This window comes from Tupaia chinensis, unplaced genomic scaffold (genome assembly GCF_000334495.1).
Source record: "Tupaia chinensis unplaced genomic scaffold, TupChi_1.0 Scaffold143728_1, whole genome shotgun sequence".
NCBI classification, from domain to species: Eukaryota; Metazoa; Chordata; class Mammalia; order Scandentia; family Tupaiidae; genus Tupaia; species Tupaia belangeri.
Genome location: NW_006203577.1, coordinates 2,764,581 through 2,786,229, shown reverse-complemented (window position 1 = coordinate 2,786,229; position 21,649 = coordinate 2,764,581). Strand labels below are relative to the sequence as shown.

At 40.5% G+C, this 21,649-nt stretch overlaps 1 protein-coding gene across 1 annotated transcript in view; it reads right to left on the bottom strand.

The window, feature by feature from the left end:
- Nucleotides 1-14,113: 14,113 nt before the first annotated feature.
- Nucleotides 14,114-21,649, bottom strand: part of YBX3 (Y-box binding protein 3) — a gene marked incomplete at its 5' end in the record, with an annotated part of 23,365 nt that continues 15,829 nt past the window's right edge. Inside the window, 4 exon segments of the mRNA XM_014582674.1 lie at nucleotides 14,114-14,686; nucleotides 17,551-17,651; nucleotides 18,152-18,323; nucleotides 19,860-19,957. Of these exon segments, the coding sequence (XP_014438160.1) occupies nucleotides 17,586-17,651; nucleotides 18,152-18,323; nucleotides 19,860-19,957 (336 nt within the window).

Genomic DNA, 21,649 nt, shown 5'->3' with positions numbered 1-21,649 from the left:
TTAACTCCAACTTTTTTGCCTTTACCTGATTCTGTTATCAGTTATATTCATAAGCATTTTTTCTGAAAAATAACCTTTTCATTTTCCTTTGTTTTATAATTATGTTACAAGTTCAATTGTACATTTATGATATTTATATATTAAAAAATATATATATAGGGCCAGCCCTGAAACCCAGTTGTTGAGGGAGCTAGACTGCGCATGGCTGACCGTGGTTGGAATCTTGGCCCTGGTGACTTGAAAAATACGCTAGGTGTGTGTGCTTGTGTCCAAAATCCTGACAGCATGACCACATCCCACTGGGAAGTGCTTTCTCCCTCTTCCTCTGTCTCCGTCTCTGACAAGCACACACACCCCCTGACAATCTATACATTTACATATACATGTAATATATAATAAACACGTGCATATATTTATGTATATATACATAAATGTTTTATATATTTATATGTAAGTGCATAAATATTTATTTTTATATAATATGCATGCAAGCCCACTTAATTGCCAGAGGGCATGTGCACTTACCAGAGAGAGGGCTACTTCCTACAGTGGAGCATGGTCACACCACAATCCCCCTTCCTCCATTTCTCCATCATGTCTGGATTTGGGGCATGCACACACACACATCCAATGTATTTTTTCAAGCCACTTGGGCCAAGATTCAAACTGTGGTCAGAGGGCCAGCAGGTGGTGGTTAAGGTGCTAGATTCCCATTATGGCTGACTGCAGTTTGAGTCCTGGACAGGGTGGCTTGAAAAAACACAATGAATAAATAAATAAATAAAGGTATGCTGTTGTTGTTTTTCCTTTTTTAAAAATACATATTAAAGGAGCCAGCAGGTGGCATGGTAGTTAAAGTGCTGAATTCCTGGTCAACCATAGTTCAATTTCTGGACCCTGCATCTTGAAAATCACACCAGATGCATGTGTGTGCATGCTGATAATCCCGAGAGGAGAATGGAGAAGAGATTGCAGCATGGCCACCTTCTCTGGTGGGTGATTTTTCATTTTCCCTCTCTCTGTCTCTCTCTAACAAGTGCATGCACCCATTTCCAAAACCAAACCAAACCAAACCAAACCAAACCAAAACAAAAAAAAAAGCAACCCCCTCCCCCATGCACACACAAAATAAACTGTGGTCAGAAATGTAGACTCTCGTGCCCTTACTTTTTAAAATTGATTTTTAATTAAAATAAATGAAGGGTAAAGAGATGACTGCTGTCAGTGGGAACTATACTGTCTGAAATGTAAATAACCTTATTTGGAACCACTAGGACAGTGTATGAGGAAAAAAAAGTGTACAACTTAGTCTTCTGGGGTTTTTTTTAATTATTATTATTATTAACTTCAAGAGATTTATCCCTGAGAGTTGTGGTAAGAAAATAAAAAAATTAAAGCAGAAAAGCTCTCTTCCCATTCTAAATTATAACTACATAAACTGGGGCATGGTGAGGAATGAGACTGGAAAGGAAAGTGCAAATTAAAAGCATCAGAAAACAACTCTGTCCAGGTTTGTCTAACACATCTGTATTAGGGTTAGACCAGCAGGCAATAGTGACATGCTGCAGGGCAACATTTAGGTAGTGGTAGACAGCACGTATGACGGTGGTCCCATAAGATTATAACAGAGCTGGGAAATTCCTGCTACCTAGTAACGTCATAATGCAATGCATTACTCACACGATGGTGGTGATGCTGGTGCAAACCAACCTGCACAGCTAGTCATATAATAGTACGGCACAAACAATTGTGAACAGGTGAACAGTACACAATACTTGATGGTGTTAGTAAACAACTACAGTACGGGTTTATGGATTTACTGTACCATCTATTTTATCATTTAGCATGCAGGCTTTAATTAAAACAAAAAAGAAAAGCTTATTGTAAAACAGGATGCTGTGCTACGCTGGCAGCAGCTTCATACAGGTATTCACTGCACCATTTTCTATTGTGTGTGGGATCTTAATCTCGTGTTGCTTCATACACAGTGGTCCTCTTGGTGGGGCAAGACGTGGAGGTGGGAGACAAGGATACTGAGACTCTGTATAGGCCTAGGTTAATGTGTGTGTTTGTGTCTTGGTTTTTAACAACCAAAGTTAAAGAGCAAAAGACAAAGGAACCAGCAGTTAGCGTAATGGCTATGTTGCTGGACTCCCACGTAGTCGACCGCGGTTCGCATCCCGGACTCGGTGGCTTAAAACTCACGCCGGGCGCGTGTGCGTGCGTGCCCAAGATCCCGAGAGGAGAATGGAGGAGAAGGGATTGCAGCGTGACCATCCCCCCTGGGGGGGGATTTCTTGCTTTCTGTCTCTATGTCTCTCTCTGTCTGACAAGCGCACGCGCCCTATAGCGAAAACCTCTCCAAAAAAAAAAAAAAAAGAGCAAAAGACAAATAAATACAAGTTTTGGAAATAAATACTTACAAAGAAGGAAAATGGGACCAGCAGGTGGCATAGTGGTTAAGGTGCTGGAATTCCCACATGGTCGACCACAGTTTGAGTCCCGGACCTGGTGTCTTGCTTTCTCATTCTTCCTCTCTGTCTTTCATGTGAAAATAATAATAATTAATAAATAATTTCTAAAAAGAAAAGGAAACCATTTTTTGTACAGTTGAACAATATGCTTATGTTTTCAGGTATGTGTAATTACAAGTCTAAAAGTTAAAAAAATATTTAAAAGCTTTTGAACTAAAACAGTTACAATAAGCTAAGATTAACTTATTATTGAAGAATGGACCCCCAGGAAGGCATAAGTATGCCACAATCCCTTCTCTTCCATTTTCCATCTTGCCATTAATTCAGGCACACACACACATAACATAGGTTTTCAAGGCTAGGATTTAAATTGTGGTCAGCCACGTGGGATCTGGCTCCCTTAACCACTAGGTAATCACTAGGTTAGCCAGCCCAGAAAGAAAAGAATATATATACTTAGGGGTTTTTGCTTTAGGGTGTATGTGCTCACAGGAAAGAGAGGGAGACAGAGACCAAAAGAGGAAAAGTGAGAAACCACCCCTCAGGGGAGATGACTATGCTGCAATCCTTTTTCCTCCATTCTCCTCCTGGGATCTGGGGCACACACACACACACACACACACACACACACACACACACACACACACTTGCCTGGGGTGATTTTCAAGCCACTGGGTCCGGAACTCAAACTGCAGTTAGCTGCGTGGGAGTACAAACTACTATGCCTTCTGGTAGTCCTAAGAAAAATATTTTTTTATAAATGGAATGTAGCCTAAAATATACAGCAGTACCTCATAATGTCCAAGACCTTCACATTTACTCACCACTGACCACTGACTCACTGTCTCACCCAGAGCAACCTTCAGTCCTGCAAGCTCCATGCTCTATTCACAGTAAGTTCCCTATACAGGTATACTTTTTTTTAAAACCTTTTATACCACAGTTTTACTGTACTTTTCTATGTTTAGATGTGAATATACACAATGTTTACTATGTAATAATAGCCTGCAATACTCAGTACAGTGGCATGCTTTCCATGTTTATATACAGCTTAGGAACAGTAAGCTGTACCATGCAGCCTAGGCGTGTAGCAGGTGATACCATCTAGGTTTATGTTAAAACACTGTAATGTTCGCACATCTCCTGACATGTATTAAAAGGTATCTGTCATTTTTGAGAGGTTTTTTTTTTTTTTTTTTTTTTTTTTTGCTATAGGGCGCATGCGCTCGCCAGAGAGAGACATAGAGACAGAAAGCGAGAAATCACCCCCCAGGGGGGATGGCCATGCCGCAATGCCTTCTCCTCCATTCTCCTCTCAGGATCTTGGGCACGCACGCACACGCGCCCAGCATGAGTTTAAGCCACCGAGTCCGGGACTCGAACCACGGTCGACTACGTGGGAGTCCAGCGACATAGCCATTACACTAACTGCTGGTCCCGCAGGCATTTTTTATACACACAGACACACACGCACACACACACACATTTATGAGGAACTGCCTGAGGTAACTAGGGAGGCTGAGACATCTCACGACCTGCTGTCTGCAACCTGGAGATGCAGGAAAGCCAGTGGTGTCACTTGGAAGCATACGAAGGTCTGAACTCCAGGGGAGTGGATGGCAGAAATCCCAGTCTCCAGCTGGAGAGGTCCCATTCAAGCAGTGAGGCAGGAAAGGGGGCCAAATTCCTCCTTCCTCTGTGCCTCATTCTCCTTAGGCCCTCAAAGGAGCGGATGATATCCATCTACACTGAGGAGGGCCATTTGCTTTACTGAGTCCACAGTTTGAAATGCTCATCTTTCCCAGAAAAACCTTCACAGACATGGGAAAATAAATGTGTAATTTGGACTTCCTGGGGCCCACCAGCTGACACACAAAATTAACAATCACCTTTCAATGACAGTTATATTAGTTATATTCTTAAAGGAAGGTGGTGTTGATATAATTGTCAGCCACTACTTTGGTACCCACTACTTGATGGGGATGAAGAAAATGATTAACAATCTCATATGCTACGAGTAGTCATTTAACCCTTAAAGAAGAGCCAGGTAGTGGCACAATGGTAACGCAACTGAACCCACATGGCAAATGTCCTGGGTTTACATCCTGGGACCTCTCTGAACACACCAGGGTGTTCATGCCTGTGATCCAGGTTGGATAAGATGGGGTACATCACAGGCATGAAGACCTCATTGGGAGGGTCTCTCTCTCCTCCCTGTCATGAAAGGGGAAAAAAAATTTCAAAAAAGGGAGAGAGAAAAAAAAAAAAGCTGAGGACTAAGCAGAGGCAAAAGGGAGAAATGCCAGAAAATTTCAGTCTGTCAAAAAAAGTACTTGAGGAATTCTTAGCCACTATTAGTGCTCTTTTAGACAACTTGGAGGTTATTTTCGAGCTATACTTGTCAAAAAGGGCCTAGTACTACAGCTTAAATACTTTTCTAAATAAGAACTAAATGACCAGAGTGATTAAGGTGTCTGATCCTTGTGTATCTTTTCATGTATTGTTGGTTAGTTACATAAACCACACCTTTGGAATCCTTTGCATTGTCTGTTGGCTCTGCTAACCTTGGCCCCTTGGCCCCACTGTTATATACAGTATAAACTACGAATTTTTTTTTTTTTTTTGAGAGGTTTTTCACTATAGGGCGCGTGCACTCGCCAGACAAAGAGAGACAGAGAGACAGAAAGCAAGAAATCACCCCCCAGAGGGGAGGGCCACGCCGCAATCCCTTCTCTATTCTCCTCTTGGGATCTTGGGCACGCACCCACACACACCCAGCGTGGGTTTTAAGCCACTGGGTCTGGGACGCGAACCGTGGTCGACTACATGGGAGTCCAGCGACATAACCATTGCGCCAACTGCTAGTTCTCTATAGACTACAAATTTCAACCTGTGAAATGGAACTCCCTGGTGCCACTCGTAGGTGTGAACGTGACAGTCACACACCTAGTGAGAGTTGGAAGAGGGCCACAATAATTCCAAATAGTCTTCACTCTGATCTCCATGTGCAAACCACTGATTCAAACAAATTTTCCTTTCAAAGATGATGACTTGATGACTTAATCACGAGTGGCATGAAGTAAAAAAAATTGTGAGGGCTTAGGACCTGAACCTTGTGATTCCAAGCCTTGTTCTGTCTAGCCTTTCTGAAGATTCGAACCTCATAATGAATTTGTGACCATTATCTACTTCTTTCTTATTCATAAATGCAAACACAAGTGACTAGCAAGGATTGTTGTGGAGGCCAGAACAAGGCTGAGAATATTGGTACAAAGGCTATCTTTCATTTTTATAAGAAACTTTTAAAAGTTCCTAAATTAATAATATACTTCTTGACTTTTTGTCCAAATTTTTGTCATTTTCCATTTGCCCCACCTAGCTTCTTAAACTTTTGTAGTTAAGACTAGTTAAGGTTAGATCTTCATGAGTCCACAGACTAGAAGAGGAGGTGTTGAGATCTTGTTCATACTTCACTTCACACAGGCTGGCTCAAAGTAGGTCTCCTCATAGATCCAGTGTCATGGTCCTGTATTTCCTTTGTCTCCCAGTACTCAACAGTATCATGTCCACGGTGCAGAAAATCACTCAACCTACATGGTTAGATGGCCTTTCTATTCGTGCAAGGATACAGGAGAACTTAACACCAACATCAATCAATAAGATCTAATTGACATTTATCATACACTCTGCCCAACAACTGCAAAATTATTTTTAACAACTCATGAAATATTCACTAAGATAGATTATATCTTGAACCATAAACCAAAACAAAACCCAACAAGTTCAAAGAACTGAAATCAGTGTGTTCCCTGACTACAGTAGAATAAAACTAGAAATGAATACCCGAGGGCCAGTCCCATCGCACAATGGGTAAGTGCTGTACATTGGGAGCCAGATACTAGATGGCTGCTGCAGTTTGAATCTTGACCAAGGTAACTTGAAAAACATGCTAGATGCTTGTGTATTTATGCTCAAAATCACAGTAGGAACAAGTGGAAAAGTGACTGCAATGTGACTACATCCACTGGAAGGTGCTTCTGCCCTCTTTGTCTTTCTCTGCTGAGTGCATGTGCTCCCTGGCTATTAAAAAAAAAATAATAACAACAAAAACTGATTTTAAAAAAAGATACAAATTACAAATAACAGGATGGAAACAAAGATATTATAATACTATTATTCATCCCACAGACATAAAGTGATAAAGGAATAACTTTTTACACATAAATGTGATGACCTACATGTAATGGACCAATTTCTTTAAAAGCACAAACTACCCAAACATATCCCATTTAAAATATTGATAGATCACTTGAACAGCCCTATAATTAAATCAGAATTGGACTTTAAAAAGTTCTAAAAAAAATTTCTATCCTCAAATGACTTCACTGACAAATTCTACCTTTAAAGAAAAATTAACAAAAATTCTACACAATCTCTTTCAACAGAAGGAAGCAAAACTTCCAGTTCATTTTATTAAGATGGTATTACCCTGAGACCAGGGGATTAAAAAAAAAGCCAACTATTCTTCATGCAGAGGTATAGAAATTTTCAATGAACATTACATTTAAAATTTATACAGAAAAAGCATATGCCAAAACCCAACATTCGTCACTGTCCAAAATTCCCAGCAAACTAGCAACAGAAGGGATCTTTTACAACTTGATAAAATAACACCCCTAAAAAGCCTACTGATAACTTAATACTTAAAGGTAAAGAGTGAATACTTTCCTCTAATGTTGAGAACAAAATAAGAATATTCACTCTGATTATTCTAGTTAATGTAGCATTGGAAGTTTTAGCCAGTCAGTATACAATAAGGTAAGAAAAGACAGGGACCAGCACTTAGGGTAATGGCTATGTTGCTGGACTCCCATGTAGTCGACCATGGTTCAAGTCCCGGACCTGGTGGCTTAAACTCATGCCGGACTCATGTGAATGAGGAGAATGAAGAGAAGGGATTGTGGTGTGGTCATCTCCTCTGTGGGATGATTTCTCCTGTCTCTCTGTCTTCCTGGCTAGCGCACACGCCCTATAGCAAAAACCTCTCCAAAAAAATAAATAACACAAGACATACAGGTAGAAGGGAATAAACAAAATCTCTATTTGCAGAGCATAGAAAATCAAAAAAAATTCTACCAAAAGTAATTCCTAGAACTGGTGAGTTCAGTGAATTTGCAGGATATGAAGTCAACATGTAAAAAGCAATTATAGGGCACAGTGGTGGTACAGTAGTAACACAACTGGACCCACGTGAGAATGGTCCAGGGTTCACATCCTGGGACCTCCCTGGGCATGGACACACATGCATACTTGTGACCTGGGCTGGCTGAGACTGAGGATGAAATATAGTATAGAGACCCTGTTGGAGGGGCTTAACCCCTTTTTCAATAAATAATCTATTATATTCCATATACTAGCAATGAATTAGTGAAACCTTATATTAAAAACACAATACTATTTGCAATCACTAAAAAATAAAGTGAAACACTTTAAAAACACATGTATAGGACCTTTATGATACAATCCAAAGTGACAATGAAAGAAAAGCCAGACCTGGACCAGGTGGGGTGGGACAGCAGCAGAACATGTCCTGCAACACTGAGGCCTTCAGGTGAGTCCCAGGTCCTACGCACCTGTGATCCTGGCTGGCTGAGGCTGGGATAGATCACAGCACAAGGATTTTGTCGGGAGTGACTGTCTCTCTTATGGAAGAAATAAATTTAAGTTTTTAAAAAACCAAGTATCTGCATAAATGGAAAGATGTACTGTATTCACGGACTAAGGATTCAGTGTCAATTCTCTTCAAATTGATCATAAGCCCATTAACACACTTCCTATCAAAATCGCAGCTATCTTTTTTTCTAAAAATTTATTCTAAAATGTGTGGGGAATGGCATAAGAACTAGAATAGCTAGGACCAGCAGTTAGCATAATGGCTATGTCACTGGACTCCCATGTGGTTCACCACGGTTCAAGTCCCAGACCCTGTGGCTTAAGCTCACGCCGGACGCGTGCGCATGCGTGCCCAAGATCCCAAGAGAATGGAGAAGGGATTGTGGTTTGTGGTGTGGCTATCCCCCCCCCCGGGGGGGGTGTGATTTCTCGCTCTCTCTCTCTCTCTTTCTGGTGAGTGCACGTGCCCTATAGCAAAAACCTCTAAAAAAAAAAAAAAACTAGAATAGCTAAAATAATTTGGAAAAATGAAAAGTGGGAAGAATTGCGAGACCTGAAACAAAGATCTACAGCAACCATGCCAATGTGTGTATTGGTAGAGGTACAGACAAGATAGAGCAATGCAACATAATAGAGGCACCAGAAATAAATCCACACAAGTACGGCCAACTGGATTTTCACAAAGGTATAAAAACAATTCAACTAAGGTGGCTGGCAGGTAGGCATGATGGTTAAAAGCGCTGGATTCCCACATGGCTGACTGTGGTTCAAGTCCTGGACTTGGTGACTTGCTCTCCCTTTCTCTCTCTGGTCAAATTTAAAAAATAAAAAGAATTAAATGCTTTTTAAAAAAAAAGTAATTCAACTAAGATAGGCTTTTCAGCAAATGGTGCTAGGACAACTGAAAAGCCACAGGCTAAAACTAAACCTTAACCTAAGCCTCATCTTATACAAAAATTATCTCAGAGAAAAACGTAGGAGAAAAATGTCTTAAGTCTGAGGCTAGGTAAAGTTCTTAGTTCTGACACAATCCATAAAGAAAAAATAAAAATAAATTTGACTTCATTATCAATAAAAACATTTGTTCTGCAGACACTGTTAAAAGGTTGAAAATAAGCTCCAAACTGTAAGAAAAATATCTACAAACCACAGAGGATTCATTCCTGACTTAAAAAACTCAAAATAGTTATAAAAATCCAATCCAAAAATGAATACAGCACATGAACAGGTATTTCACCACACACAATTAATTACAGGAAACAAATAAGCACATAAAAATACATTCATTAGTCATAAGGAAAATACAAAATAAAAACCACAATAAGTAGGCCAGCCAGAGGTCCAGTGGTTGAGGGAATCAGATCCCATATGGTCAACTGTGGTTCAAATCCCATTTCCAGCAGCTTGAAAACATGTTGGGCTGTGTATGTGTGCATGTCACAAATCCCAACAGGGTGGAGAAATGAAGGACTGTGATGTAACCAATCCAAATTTGATGGTCGTTTCTCTCTCCCTCCCTCCTTCCCTCCCTCCCTCCCTCTCTCTGGCAAGGGCACTCACTCTGGCAATTAAGAAAAAAGAAAAAGAAACACACACACACACAGCATTATTATACACATATACACACATATAAGTTTTAAAAAAGAAACAATACCAAATGCTGATGCTGATAAGAATGTGGAAAAACTGGGTTTCTTCTACATTGTTGCCTTGAATGTAACATGATGTAGCCTCCCTCTGTATTAGTTTGCTAGGACTGCCATAACAAAATACTACAGATTCGTGGTTTAAGAGATAATTCTTTTCTCACTGATTGAGGCAGGAAGTCTAAGAGCAAGGTGCTGGCAGGCGTGGTTCCCTGAGGCCTGGCTCCTTGGTTTACAGATAGCTACTGTCTTGCCTCTTCACATGGTTATCTCTGAGCACGTGCACTCTTGGTACTTCTGAGAACGCCAGGTGTATTGGATTAGATCCTACCCTAATGCACTCATTTTAATTTAATCTCCTCCTTGAAGACTTTATATTCCCAAATATGGTTACATTTTGAGCTATGGGGGATTAGGACTTTCATATATAAACTCTAGGGGGACACAATACAGTACCTAACAACCCCTGTGGAAGGAAAGTAGACTTAAATTTTTCTTAAGAGTAGTAACACACACACATTATTCCTATTATCTTTATTGCTCAGAAAGTTCTGGTCTCAAAGACACCATGTTCAGGTAGTAGACACAGGAGTCGCCTGAAGTTCCTTCTCTGCAAGTCGTCAGGAATTGAACAATGAGAAGATCAGTGCATAAAAGGATGATACTAGAGGACTAACAAAGTGGTGATTTCTAGTGTTTTACATCACGTGGCCCCACTCTATCCCCTTTTTAACAGAATACTGTTCAGCCACAGAAGTACGGGGCAGATCTGCACACTAAGCTCCCTGTCATGTGAGCAGCGTGGATCTCAGTTCCATCGCAGCTGCCAGGCCCCATTCTGAAAATCTGGGTGATTCTGGAGCTGGCTCATCAGATTAAATGAAATGCGTTTCACAAAGCATTCGGGGAAAATTACAAAGCCGACAAATTCTTACCACTGCTATTGATAAGATCACCTCATTTTCATGAGATTTTTATCAGCACTCATTTCCTTTCTAGGCTTTTTCCTATTAAATATTTATGCATTAATATACAAAATTACACCTCTAAATTTGAGAAAATTAACTCTGTATTTTCCTTTCACCTAAAGCCAAGTGGTACGTTCACATTTCAATCTCTGCTCTAAGATTTAAAGAATTCTGTTCAAATTCTCAAACAAAATACCAGTCTTTAAAAATCTACTTATCCACTCCACTAAAAGAACTTTCAACTGCATCTATCCAATCAACACAGGAGTGCTCAGAATACTGTCACAACTGAAATACTGTCACAGCTGAAATACTTGTCAGATGAAAGCACACAGCATTACTCATGGTACATTATAGACACTCAAGCTTATTTTGAGTGTCTCAAATGCGCAGCACCATCCAATGTGTTCAACTTCTAGGCTTCAAATCAATGCCAGCAAAAGGGTGATCAGGGTATCAGTTTTAATCTCTCGCTCTGCTCCACCTGCATAGGCTATTGCTTGATAAAACAGGTCAAATCCATGGTTCTCTGCTATAAAATATTTCAGGCACACTGTTCATTTTTCAGTTGGTAGAACACCAATGCCTGGGTGATTTATAACGTTTGTTACACAGCTCATAGTTCAGAAGATGAAGTCAAGGGGCTGCACCTAGTGGGACCCCCTAGCTGGTGGGAGCTCTGTGCCAAGCCCCAACATAGCCCCGAGCATCTGATGGTGAGAGGGCACGCTCATGTCTGTCAACTCGGCTCTCTCTTCTTATAAAGCCACCAGTACACGATCACAGAGGACCCACACTATAGATTTTATCTCATTCACCTCTCAAAGACTCCAAATCTTAAAATCATAGTCAGGGGGTCAGAAGGCAACATGGTGGTTAAGGAGCTGGACACCCACATGACTGACTACGGCTCAAGTCCCAGACCAGGCGGCTTGCTTTCTCACTTTCAATCTCTCTCTATGATGAGCATGTATATCCTGTAGCAAATTGAAAAAATTAAATAAAATTAATAACCAATTCTTTAAAAAAGTTATACTTCCACAACAAAGTTAAGATTTTTCTCCTCCTCTAGGAATAGGATAGCTATAAACCTGAAATAGAGGAATGGTGATTAAAGGTAAGGTGTTAAAATTATATAAAATAAAATGTTTGCAATTACAATTAAAAACCCTTACTACCCAGTAAAACTATGGATTGCTATATAATGCAATGCTAAACAGTCAGGACAAATGAACAGAGGATACTAAATATATGTCATGTGCCATGGAGGTTAAGGTGGACTAGATTCCACATGGCCAACTGCATGGTTTGAGTCCTAGACCTGGTGGCTTGGAAAACACACTGGGTGCACATATGTGCATGACCCCCCAAATTGCAAGAGGATAGTGGAGAAGGGATTGTGGCATGGTCATCCCAAGGGGTGCTTTCACTTTCTCATGCTTTCTGTTGAGCACATTTATTTTATAGCAAATTTAAAAAGATAGATATTAGGTGAAAAAAAGAAATTGGTGCCAAAAAGTGTACGAGGATATGGGACATTTTCTAGATATTTCTTAAAGTATGTTTGAAACACTATACTAAAATTGCTTTAAAATGAGCAGGAATAGGGCCAGTGGCCGCTAGACCTCACACGGCGAAATGCATGGTTCAGGCGTCAGACCTGGTGGCTTGAGAAATACACTGGGCCTGCCTGCAAGTATACTGAAAATCTCAAGAGAATGGGCAACATTATCAACAGAATTAATTTTAAGAACTAGTATGTCTTGAGACTAGCAGATGGCGTAATGGTTACGTCACTGGACTCTTGTAGTTGACCACAGTTCAAGTACCAGACCCACTGGCTTCAAACTCACATCAGGCTCACGTGAACGTGTGTGCCCAAAATCCTGAGAGAATGGAGAAGGGACTGCAGCACAGCCAACAGACACCACCCCCGGGGGGGGGGGGGGGGGCGTGATTTCTTGCTCTGTCTCTCTGGTGAGCGCACATACCCTATAGAAAAATCTCTCAAAAAAAACTAATATGTCTGATTATTTTTTTCAAGTAATTAGGGTAAGCTCAATTCCCTCCCCAAATATGCGGTAGTTTGCTAATCAAACACACTAACTTGCACACATAAAATACATAAATTGGATCTAACGTTTAACAAAAGGTTAACTGGCTGTCTTCAGGAAATTAGGGCTGGGATAAGAACTTTTTTTCATTGATAATATTTTTGCCTTGTCCACATTACCAATTTTGATCAAGAGTTGTCCTCCTTCGTTTGCAAGATAATACAATGTTATTAAACAATTCACCTTTACTTTCTTGTCATTTAACAGGCCAAGCAAGCTCCCTTTGCCTGGAATGTTCTCCCCTCTAGATAGTCAAATGGTGAGCTGAGCCTCTCCTCGGGATTCCATTTATATATTATTTTATCACAGAGAGAAGGAACCAACCCCCACCCCTTAAAATTAACATCTCCTGTTTATGAGTCTCTTTCTTTACCAGGTTGTTTCCCTATAGCACTCACTGCCATTTAAAATCAAACCCTGCAGTTGTTTCTTTTCTGTAACACTTGGTCATTGAGACAAGAGTATTGGGCTGGTTTGTTCCCTCCTAGCTGCAAGAACAGTACTGAGCAAACTTATGCTTAATTAATACTTGATTTAAGGAACCATAATTTGAAAGAGGCAGTAGTCCTGAGAAACAACTAGAGAGAGCATAGTGTTTCCAAACTTGGGGGCACCACCCTGGGGGACAGAAACTTGTTGGAAAGACTTTCTCTGCCTCTTTTCTGAAAGCCACACATAGATGAAAAGATTTCAAGCAGTTCTTGGAAAAGCAGAATTAAAACAGAGTTTGTTTTGGTGCAAAACAAGTGTTTTGAAATCCATCCACAGGTTCTGTAGAGTATGCATTCTCCGTGAACTTTCTGAAGAACCTCTCTCACACACATTGGTTGGTGTTGAAAACCTCAGGCTGGAGTTCAAAGGTGTCACAACTACGTACTCTTCTGTTAATCAAAAAGAAACTAACACTGAATCTAAAGCGGATACCATAAAATCCATCAAATCAAGATTACTCAAGAGATACAGATTACTGAGCAATTCCTGCCAAGAGTACTGCACTCAGACATGAACTTGTTAGTTCTGAGCTTTACATTTCAAAGAGAATCCATGTTTTATTATCTCACATCCATATGCCTAAATTTACTCAATGGCGCTAAATCAACTTTACATTTGGCTTTGACTTAACTACTATTGACTTTAATTACTTTGAATTTAACTACTATTAAACAAGTTAAGTGAATGAAGTGGGGCAGGGGACAAAACAGATGCCAAGACGGAAAAATATACTCCAGTTACACATCTTTTTTCCTTTGAAGGGTAAAAATTTTATTTCTGAGGAACTTTTTTACTGCCCATTTTCAAAGAGAGTCACATAAGCAAAAATGTTATCCTCCCCCATCCTAGAAATAAATAAGGGCATAAAATTTCTTTTTTTAAATCATGACACTTGGAAGTTTAGCACCAGCATCCAAAATGAACAAAAAAAGGGAAAAAAGAAAAAGCATTTACTATATATTTCAGATTTCTTTGGTTGGGGTTCTCCCCGTGTGGTATTAAGATTTCTTTCAATTTATATTACCAAAACAGTAAAAACCAGGAAAAAATTATAAACCTAGTTGGTTGCTGAAACCGAGGAGGGTGCTCTCTTGCCGTCTGTGCAGGCGTTCCTGGGACCTCGGCTTGCTGGAGAAACTTGCTGACGGTTTTCCTTCTGCAGTTGCTAGTTTCTTAAAGAGTAATTGTAAACATTCCCATGTCCAAATCTTGGTTTGTCTTCCACTTTTATTGCTTGCATGTTTCTTTGGTGTTGGTAAGGTCGTGGTTTGCTTTTTGCTTTATTTTATTTTTGAATGGTCATTAATTCTTTAGGTCACCTGGAAGAAATTAAAACCAAACTTACAAATAGTGACAAAATGACCAAAAGATAAATAACAAGGCAAAAACTGTTTTTATTCTTTTTAGTTTGCTACAGAGAAGGAAAGTGGGAAATTGCCCTCCCCCCCCCCCGGAGGATGGCCATTCTGCAATCCCTCCCCCTCTATTTTTCCCTCCGGATTTTGGGCACACACATACGCGCCTGGGGTGATTTTCAAGCTGCCTAGTACAGGACTCAAACCACAGAGAGAGCCATGTGGAATCCAGCACTTAACCACCACGCTATCTGCTGGCCCATAAAATATTCTTATAAAACAGAAGTCAACCCATAATAGTAAAAATTCTGTAAAGCTGTATTAGAGGAAATTACCACCATGAGGCCTCACCAAGTAACTACTACTCTAACATCAGTAACTCTTCATACAAAAATACCTCAGTAGCTACGCCCTATCTCCTAATACGGGTATAGCACAAGTAGCTAGCCATTTCTCTGAGAGCAGACAAACGATAAATTGTAGAAATAGTTCTTCCTCATATTTTGGATTTTCTTTTTTTAAGTAACAATACCTAAAATAGTGCTATCCAGTAAAAGGCTATGGCCAGTTTTACATGATTAATATTTAAAACTCTGAGTCAGTTATTGAAATTCTGAATAGGAAGATGATGTATTTCTAAGATAAATTATCCATGTTACTCAAGAGAGAAAATATCAACAGCATAGCAGTTGTCTACCTAATGAAAGCCTGACTTAAATCACAAACCACTGCACATAAAAGCAGATCACAATAAAAAGCAGGAACATGTAATAATCCCCAAATTTTCATCATAAAACTTTTTTTTTTTGGAGAGGTTTTCGCTATAGGGTGCATGTGCTCGCCAGACAGACCAAGAGAGACATAGAGACAGAAAGCGAGAAATCACCCCCAGGGGGGCTGGTCACGCCGCAATCCCTTCTCCTCCATTCTCCTCTCGGGATCCTGGGCACGCACACACATGTGCCTGGCATGAGTTTTAAGCCACTGGGTCCGGGACGCGAACTGCGGTTGACTACATGGGAGTCCAGCGACATAGCCATTACACTAACTGCTGGTCCATTATAAAACTTTTAAAAATAAAAAAATTAAAAAAAAAAAAAATCAACGTTTGGGTTTTACCACCTCTTTTTTAACTAAAAGTACCAACCAAGAACTATAAAAATTGTGTCCCAGTTAAAACGCTGCTAGGTCCAAAAAACTCAGAATGAAATCTACTATGGCATATGAAATTTTATAATATATTCATTCATTCATTTGTGGTTGTGATTTTCAGGGTGCCGAGTCTAGTACTTGAACTGTGATCAGTCATGTGAGAGTAGTACTTGAACTGTGATCAGTCATGTGAGAGTCCACCATGCCACCTTCCACTCTGGTATATCAAATTTTTAAAGACTGGCTTTATAATTGGGCTGGTGCTTTTGTTTTGCTTTGTTTTTGAAGAGAGATTTTTGCTATCGGGTGTGTGCACTGTGCCAGAGAGACAGAAATAGAAAAGTCACCCCCCCAAGGGTGATGGTCAAACTGCAATCCCTTCTCCTCCATTCTCCTCTTGGGATTTTGGGCACACACACACACACACACACACACACGCGCGCGCGCCTGGGAAGAGTGAAACTGCTGGGTCTGGGACTCAAATCGTGGTCAACTATGTGGGAGTCCAGTTACACAACCGTTATGCCATCTGCTGGTCCCTTGGGCTGGTCTTTCTACCTATGTAAATAAAATTTCCAAGATCTTTAACAAGACATAGTAGGAAACAATGATGAAAGTAACAAAGTCACCTTTAACAAGCGGTTCTTTACCACACCCTACACTGTACACACTGTATCCATGAGTTATTTCACTGAACCCTCCAACCTCAGGTAAGTACATAGCAGCCCATTTCTCAGTAGCAGATATCAGGGCAGCAGAGGGTGAATGCACTGCTTGAGATCACCTGGCAAATGGGAGCCGCAACAGAGCCTGCAACCAGGCAGGAAAATCCCTTGGCTCTCACGTTATACTGCTTTGCTTCAAAATGAGTAATGTCAGGGAACCAGCAGTTAGCGTAATGGCTATGTTGCTGGACTCCCATGAAGCCGACCACGGTTCGAGTCCTGGACCCGGTGGCTTAAACTCATGCCAGGCGTGTGTGTGTGTGTGTGTGTGTGTGTGTGTACCCAAGATCCCGAGAGGAGAATAGAGAAGGGACTGTGGCGTGGCCATCGCCTCTGGGGGGTAATTTTTCACTTTCTGCGTCTCTGTTGCGCTCAGTCTTTCTGGTGAGCATGCACGCCCTATAGCAAAAACCTCTTCCACAATAAAAAACAAAAGAGTAATGCTGGTCATCAAGGGAAAAGGCGAATGAGAAAATACTCTAGCTTATTCTATAAAAAAAGGTCTTCTGCTTCTAATGCCAGGTCTGTCAGGAACTTCCGCACACTGCCCTTCAGTGCTGGAGCCATGTGGGTGATCAGGTTCAAATCCTAGGTCCACCTGAAACATGCGGGCATGAGTGCATCTATGCTTTTGGTTGCCTGGAAGGCAAGGCGAGGGATCTTGGCACTAAGCCACCCTGTTTTTGGTGCCTGTTCTTTCCCATCCCCTCTCACATATGCACATCTCTCAGGAAAGACAGAAAAATTTTAAAACTGCCTAGAAAGAAATTAATTATCGTCAACTATCTGTTTAGAACCCCCAAGCTTATCAAAATAATGTCAACCCCAGAGATATTTAACCACCAGAACTGCCCTTTCCCAGCATCCAGATGGAGATGGAGGTTGGCAGAGAGGACCTGCAGAGCTGTAATAGTTTACAGACCAATCATGGGGGGACTGCTCACGGCTTACCCTGCAGATGGTGAAGGTGCCTGGGGAGCCTGGCGTTACTCAGCGCTGCTCTGCTCGGTGGCTGGAGCAGGGTTCTCAGTTGGTGCTTCACCTGCCTTGGTCTAAAACATAAAACCACCACAAACCAGAAATGAAGCAATTCAGATGACAATGCTAAGGTCAATACTATCTCAAATGTGAATTTTCTTTGTTTACAAAGAAAAATCAGCATGCAAGAATTAAACTGTTCTTATATATGAGTAAAAGTTAAGTACTGCCAAATGACAAGGAAATACCACCACTCTTTGTAAAGTCTGTAACAACTGCTCTCAGCTTGGGCTGAGAGGCAGGCTTCCTCTTGATAAATGTTCTTTATTTGTGCAGCCCTAAATGTTTTAGCTATAGTCCCCTTTAGTGTGGGTAATTTCTTCAGAGAGCATTAATTAGCTGAATTCAAATATCCCGTTTGTGTTAGGTGCCAGACATGCTCTATGTAGATCTTAAGCAAAACATTATTTGTTAAACACAAAGTTACCCAACAGTAAGACCACCCTTTCAGAGTGCTCCACTCTGCCATGACTCAGATGGCCTGGCGATACCCTCTCGGTTGGGCTAGAGTTACCTCTTTGCCATCTTGTGAGGGAGCATTAGGAGGACGGGGGCGGCGCCGGTAGTTGTAAGGACGCCGGTATCCTCGGCGAACAGATGGCTGGTTCGGACCATTGGCCGCTTGTTGATTCTCTTTGTCTTCAGCCTCTCCCACAGCCGGGGCAGGTCGTGGGCGAGGAGGTCCCCTACAGCAGAGAAGACAGAACCAGACAGAACAAGTGCAAGGGGACTGGCGTTCTCAAGAATATTAGGTTTAATTTATTTTTACAAAGATTAAAAAGTGATCAGGACTTATTGCTAGAATTATTCCCACGATAATGCAGCAAACTAAAACAGAAGGTGGGTGAAAATAGAACTTATTTTCCCCTTCATCTGAATACAGATGTAATGAACAAACATGTACTGAACACAAACTATGTTCCTAGTGCAGTTTGATAGGCACCAAGGATAGGAAAATTAACAGGGAAAAAAAGAAAAGGGTCTGGTACCTGTACTCCATGAACAGGACTTAGTAGCGACTAGGGAAGAAAACTAACATTACTGTGTGCCGGAGGCTGTGCTAGTATGTTTTCACATTAAAAACACAACGTCAGTGCTAGTTCTATGAGTTAGATTTACAGTGAGAAACCCGAGGTTTACAGACAGTAAGGATGTGCTTGAGTCATAGAGAAGTGCCGCTTTTTATAGGTCAAAAAAGATCAAAGGAGCCTTTTTCCAAGATGGCCTAGCTACGGATTGATCTGGGAGGCACATATGCAATACTACTGACTCTCTTCTGTCTCATTAAGACATTTCTGTCAAGTCTTACAAGTCCTTAGTAATTAATCATTAGTAATTACACCTAAAACTGGAATGAATCTATAAGAAAGGAGAGACTAGTACAAATTCTTTCCTATATATTCTTATATCCTACAAATCCTTTCCTATTATGTTACATTATATTAATTAAAATCAATATTATATTAATATTATATCATATTCAAATAACTACAATTATATCACCAATTATAAGTAATGTTAACATATAATACTCTCCATTCAAAAAACCCACAGTGACAAATTTCAAGGTAGCATAAATAACACTTGGGAAGGAAGGTCTACATTTTCCACTTACCTTAAGGTAAAGGAACAGGCAAACTTGTAATAGAAAACACTTCAGAAGTATCTTAGGGAATTTACGGCCTTCATAAGGGCACAAATTAAAGCACGAATTAAATAACTTGCTCCTACACTAACACTAGTGTCACTGGTGGTAACAATATCTGATATTTACTAAAGGCTGACTATACATCACATTGATTATCATAGATACACTATGAATCCTACACTGAATCCTACAAGCAGTTATAGAACATTGCTTAATGCCTGCTTTATAGACCTGGAGACTAAGGCTTAAAGGGTCCAGAAATTTGCCTAAGGACATACAGCTACTAACATGCAGAGTGAGAATTTAAATACTGGCAATTTGATACATAGCCTGAAAGAACCCATTTATACTGGATTGCCTCCATGATTCAAGTTCTAGTTGTTAAGTAGGAGAGAAATATCACACTGCCACCTGCTAACACATACTAAGGAGTTCCATAGAAACTCTGGCATATGGTCAAAGGAGCCACATCTATCTACTTACTAAATCCATAAAACAGACCATGGTACCCTCATCCATGCCAGTCTCTCACGAGTCCTTCAGGCGGTCACAACTTAGTGGGAATGCTACATACCTTCGGTACCTTGGGCGGTAAGTTGGATTCCGATGAACCTGTCCCTGAAGTTGAGCTCCCTCTGGAACCCCATCCTTCATCTCTCCAATCTCACCAGCCTAGAGAGGACAATAAGAGCTGAAAGTGAGGGTCACAGCACAGGCATAAGATTAACAGAGCCCTCGGGTATGTTTAGTACTTTTATTAAAAAAAAAAAAAAAAAAAAAGGAGAAAGAAAACAGTTTCACTATAATGCAGGGTATTCTCAGAGATAACACTAAGCTATTTACTGATTGGGAAGAAGAAAAATTCAGTCCTGTAAGAGCAATCTTCCATCTAATCCCAAGGAACCTCACTTTCACAATACTAATTAAACGTTATGAAATGCGATATGCTCCATTCAAGAAAGAAACCTATTTTATAAGGAAATGGAACAACATACTACATTTGATCAGTGAGATCTCTTCAGTGATTTAAAACTCAGACTAATTCTACAAACTGGGATCCTTCAGTGCCACTAATGCTTTCTACAAGGGCTCTCTCCCATCTCGCCATGACACCATGAAGTCACATCTTAGCCAAGCCTTCATCTTTGATTTCTTCTTTTCACAACTTATTTCCTTTTACCTGGGAATTCCTTTTATACATTATTTAAGTACATATAACATTCTGAAAAATACACCTTCTTGATGATCAACTTGTTTTAAGCTCAGGGGAATAAAGTTAGCTTGCTGTACAACTTCCAATAGAGGAAAAAAGAAAAAAAAGCTAAAACTAACAAATAAGAAAACACTACACACTGTGAAATTCTTTATCCCACAGGTATATCTGAATTTTTTTTTTTAACTGAAAACACCCTTTCTTAGAGCCAAACGCCATCCTTCAGATTTCATTAAGAAAAGAAAAACCAATCAGAAGAGAATCTCCATATTTTCCTACAATCGAATCCACTAACTCATGTGCAACTGTGTAATCTTTTTTTCTCCCATTACAAACTAACCCCTCCATTCTTACCACCCAGCACAGGCTAACTTAATTTTTCTCCTCTCTTAAATATACATTTCCCATCTCTACTCCATTATCTGCATTCAGGTATATATACAAGTATTGAAATAGCACCCACGTGGACCAGCAGTTGGCGTAATGGCTAGGTCACTGGACTCCCATGTAGTTGACGGTGGTTCGAGTCCCAGACCCAGTGTCTTAAACTCACGCCTGGCACATGTGCGTACATGCCCAAGATCCTGAGAGGAGAATGGAAAAGAAGGGATTGAGGTGTGGCCATCCCTCCCTCCCCAGGGCGGGGGAGGGGGGTGATTTCTCACTTTCTGGCAAGCACACTCACCCTATAGCAAAAAACTATTAAAAATAAAAAGAAATAGCACCCACATTTTTCACTTTTTTAATATTGAAATATCACAAACTTACAGAGAAGTTCAAAGTGTAAAAGCTAACCCTCTCACTCACTTGAGTTTTACTGTTTGCCCCAATAATGTCCTATACAACAAAAAGACCCTTTAGAATCATGCACTGAATGGAGTTACAGCCCATGTTCTCTGGCACAACTATTCAATCTTTGTTGGCTTTCATGACCTTGACACTTAAGCCACTTTACAAAATGTCTCTTTCACTACAGTCTGGTGTTTCTGAAGACTACACTCAGTTTATGACTCTGAGGCAGGAAAGTCACCGAAGTGACACTGCATTCTTCTTGGTGCACCGTTAGGCAGTGTCTGGTTTCAATCTGTACCAGCACTGACTACTTTCACTCTAAGCAGTGAAGGCCGTTCTGCCAACGTCCACCACTACAC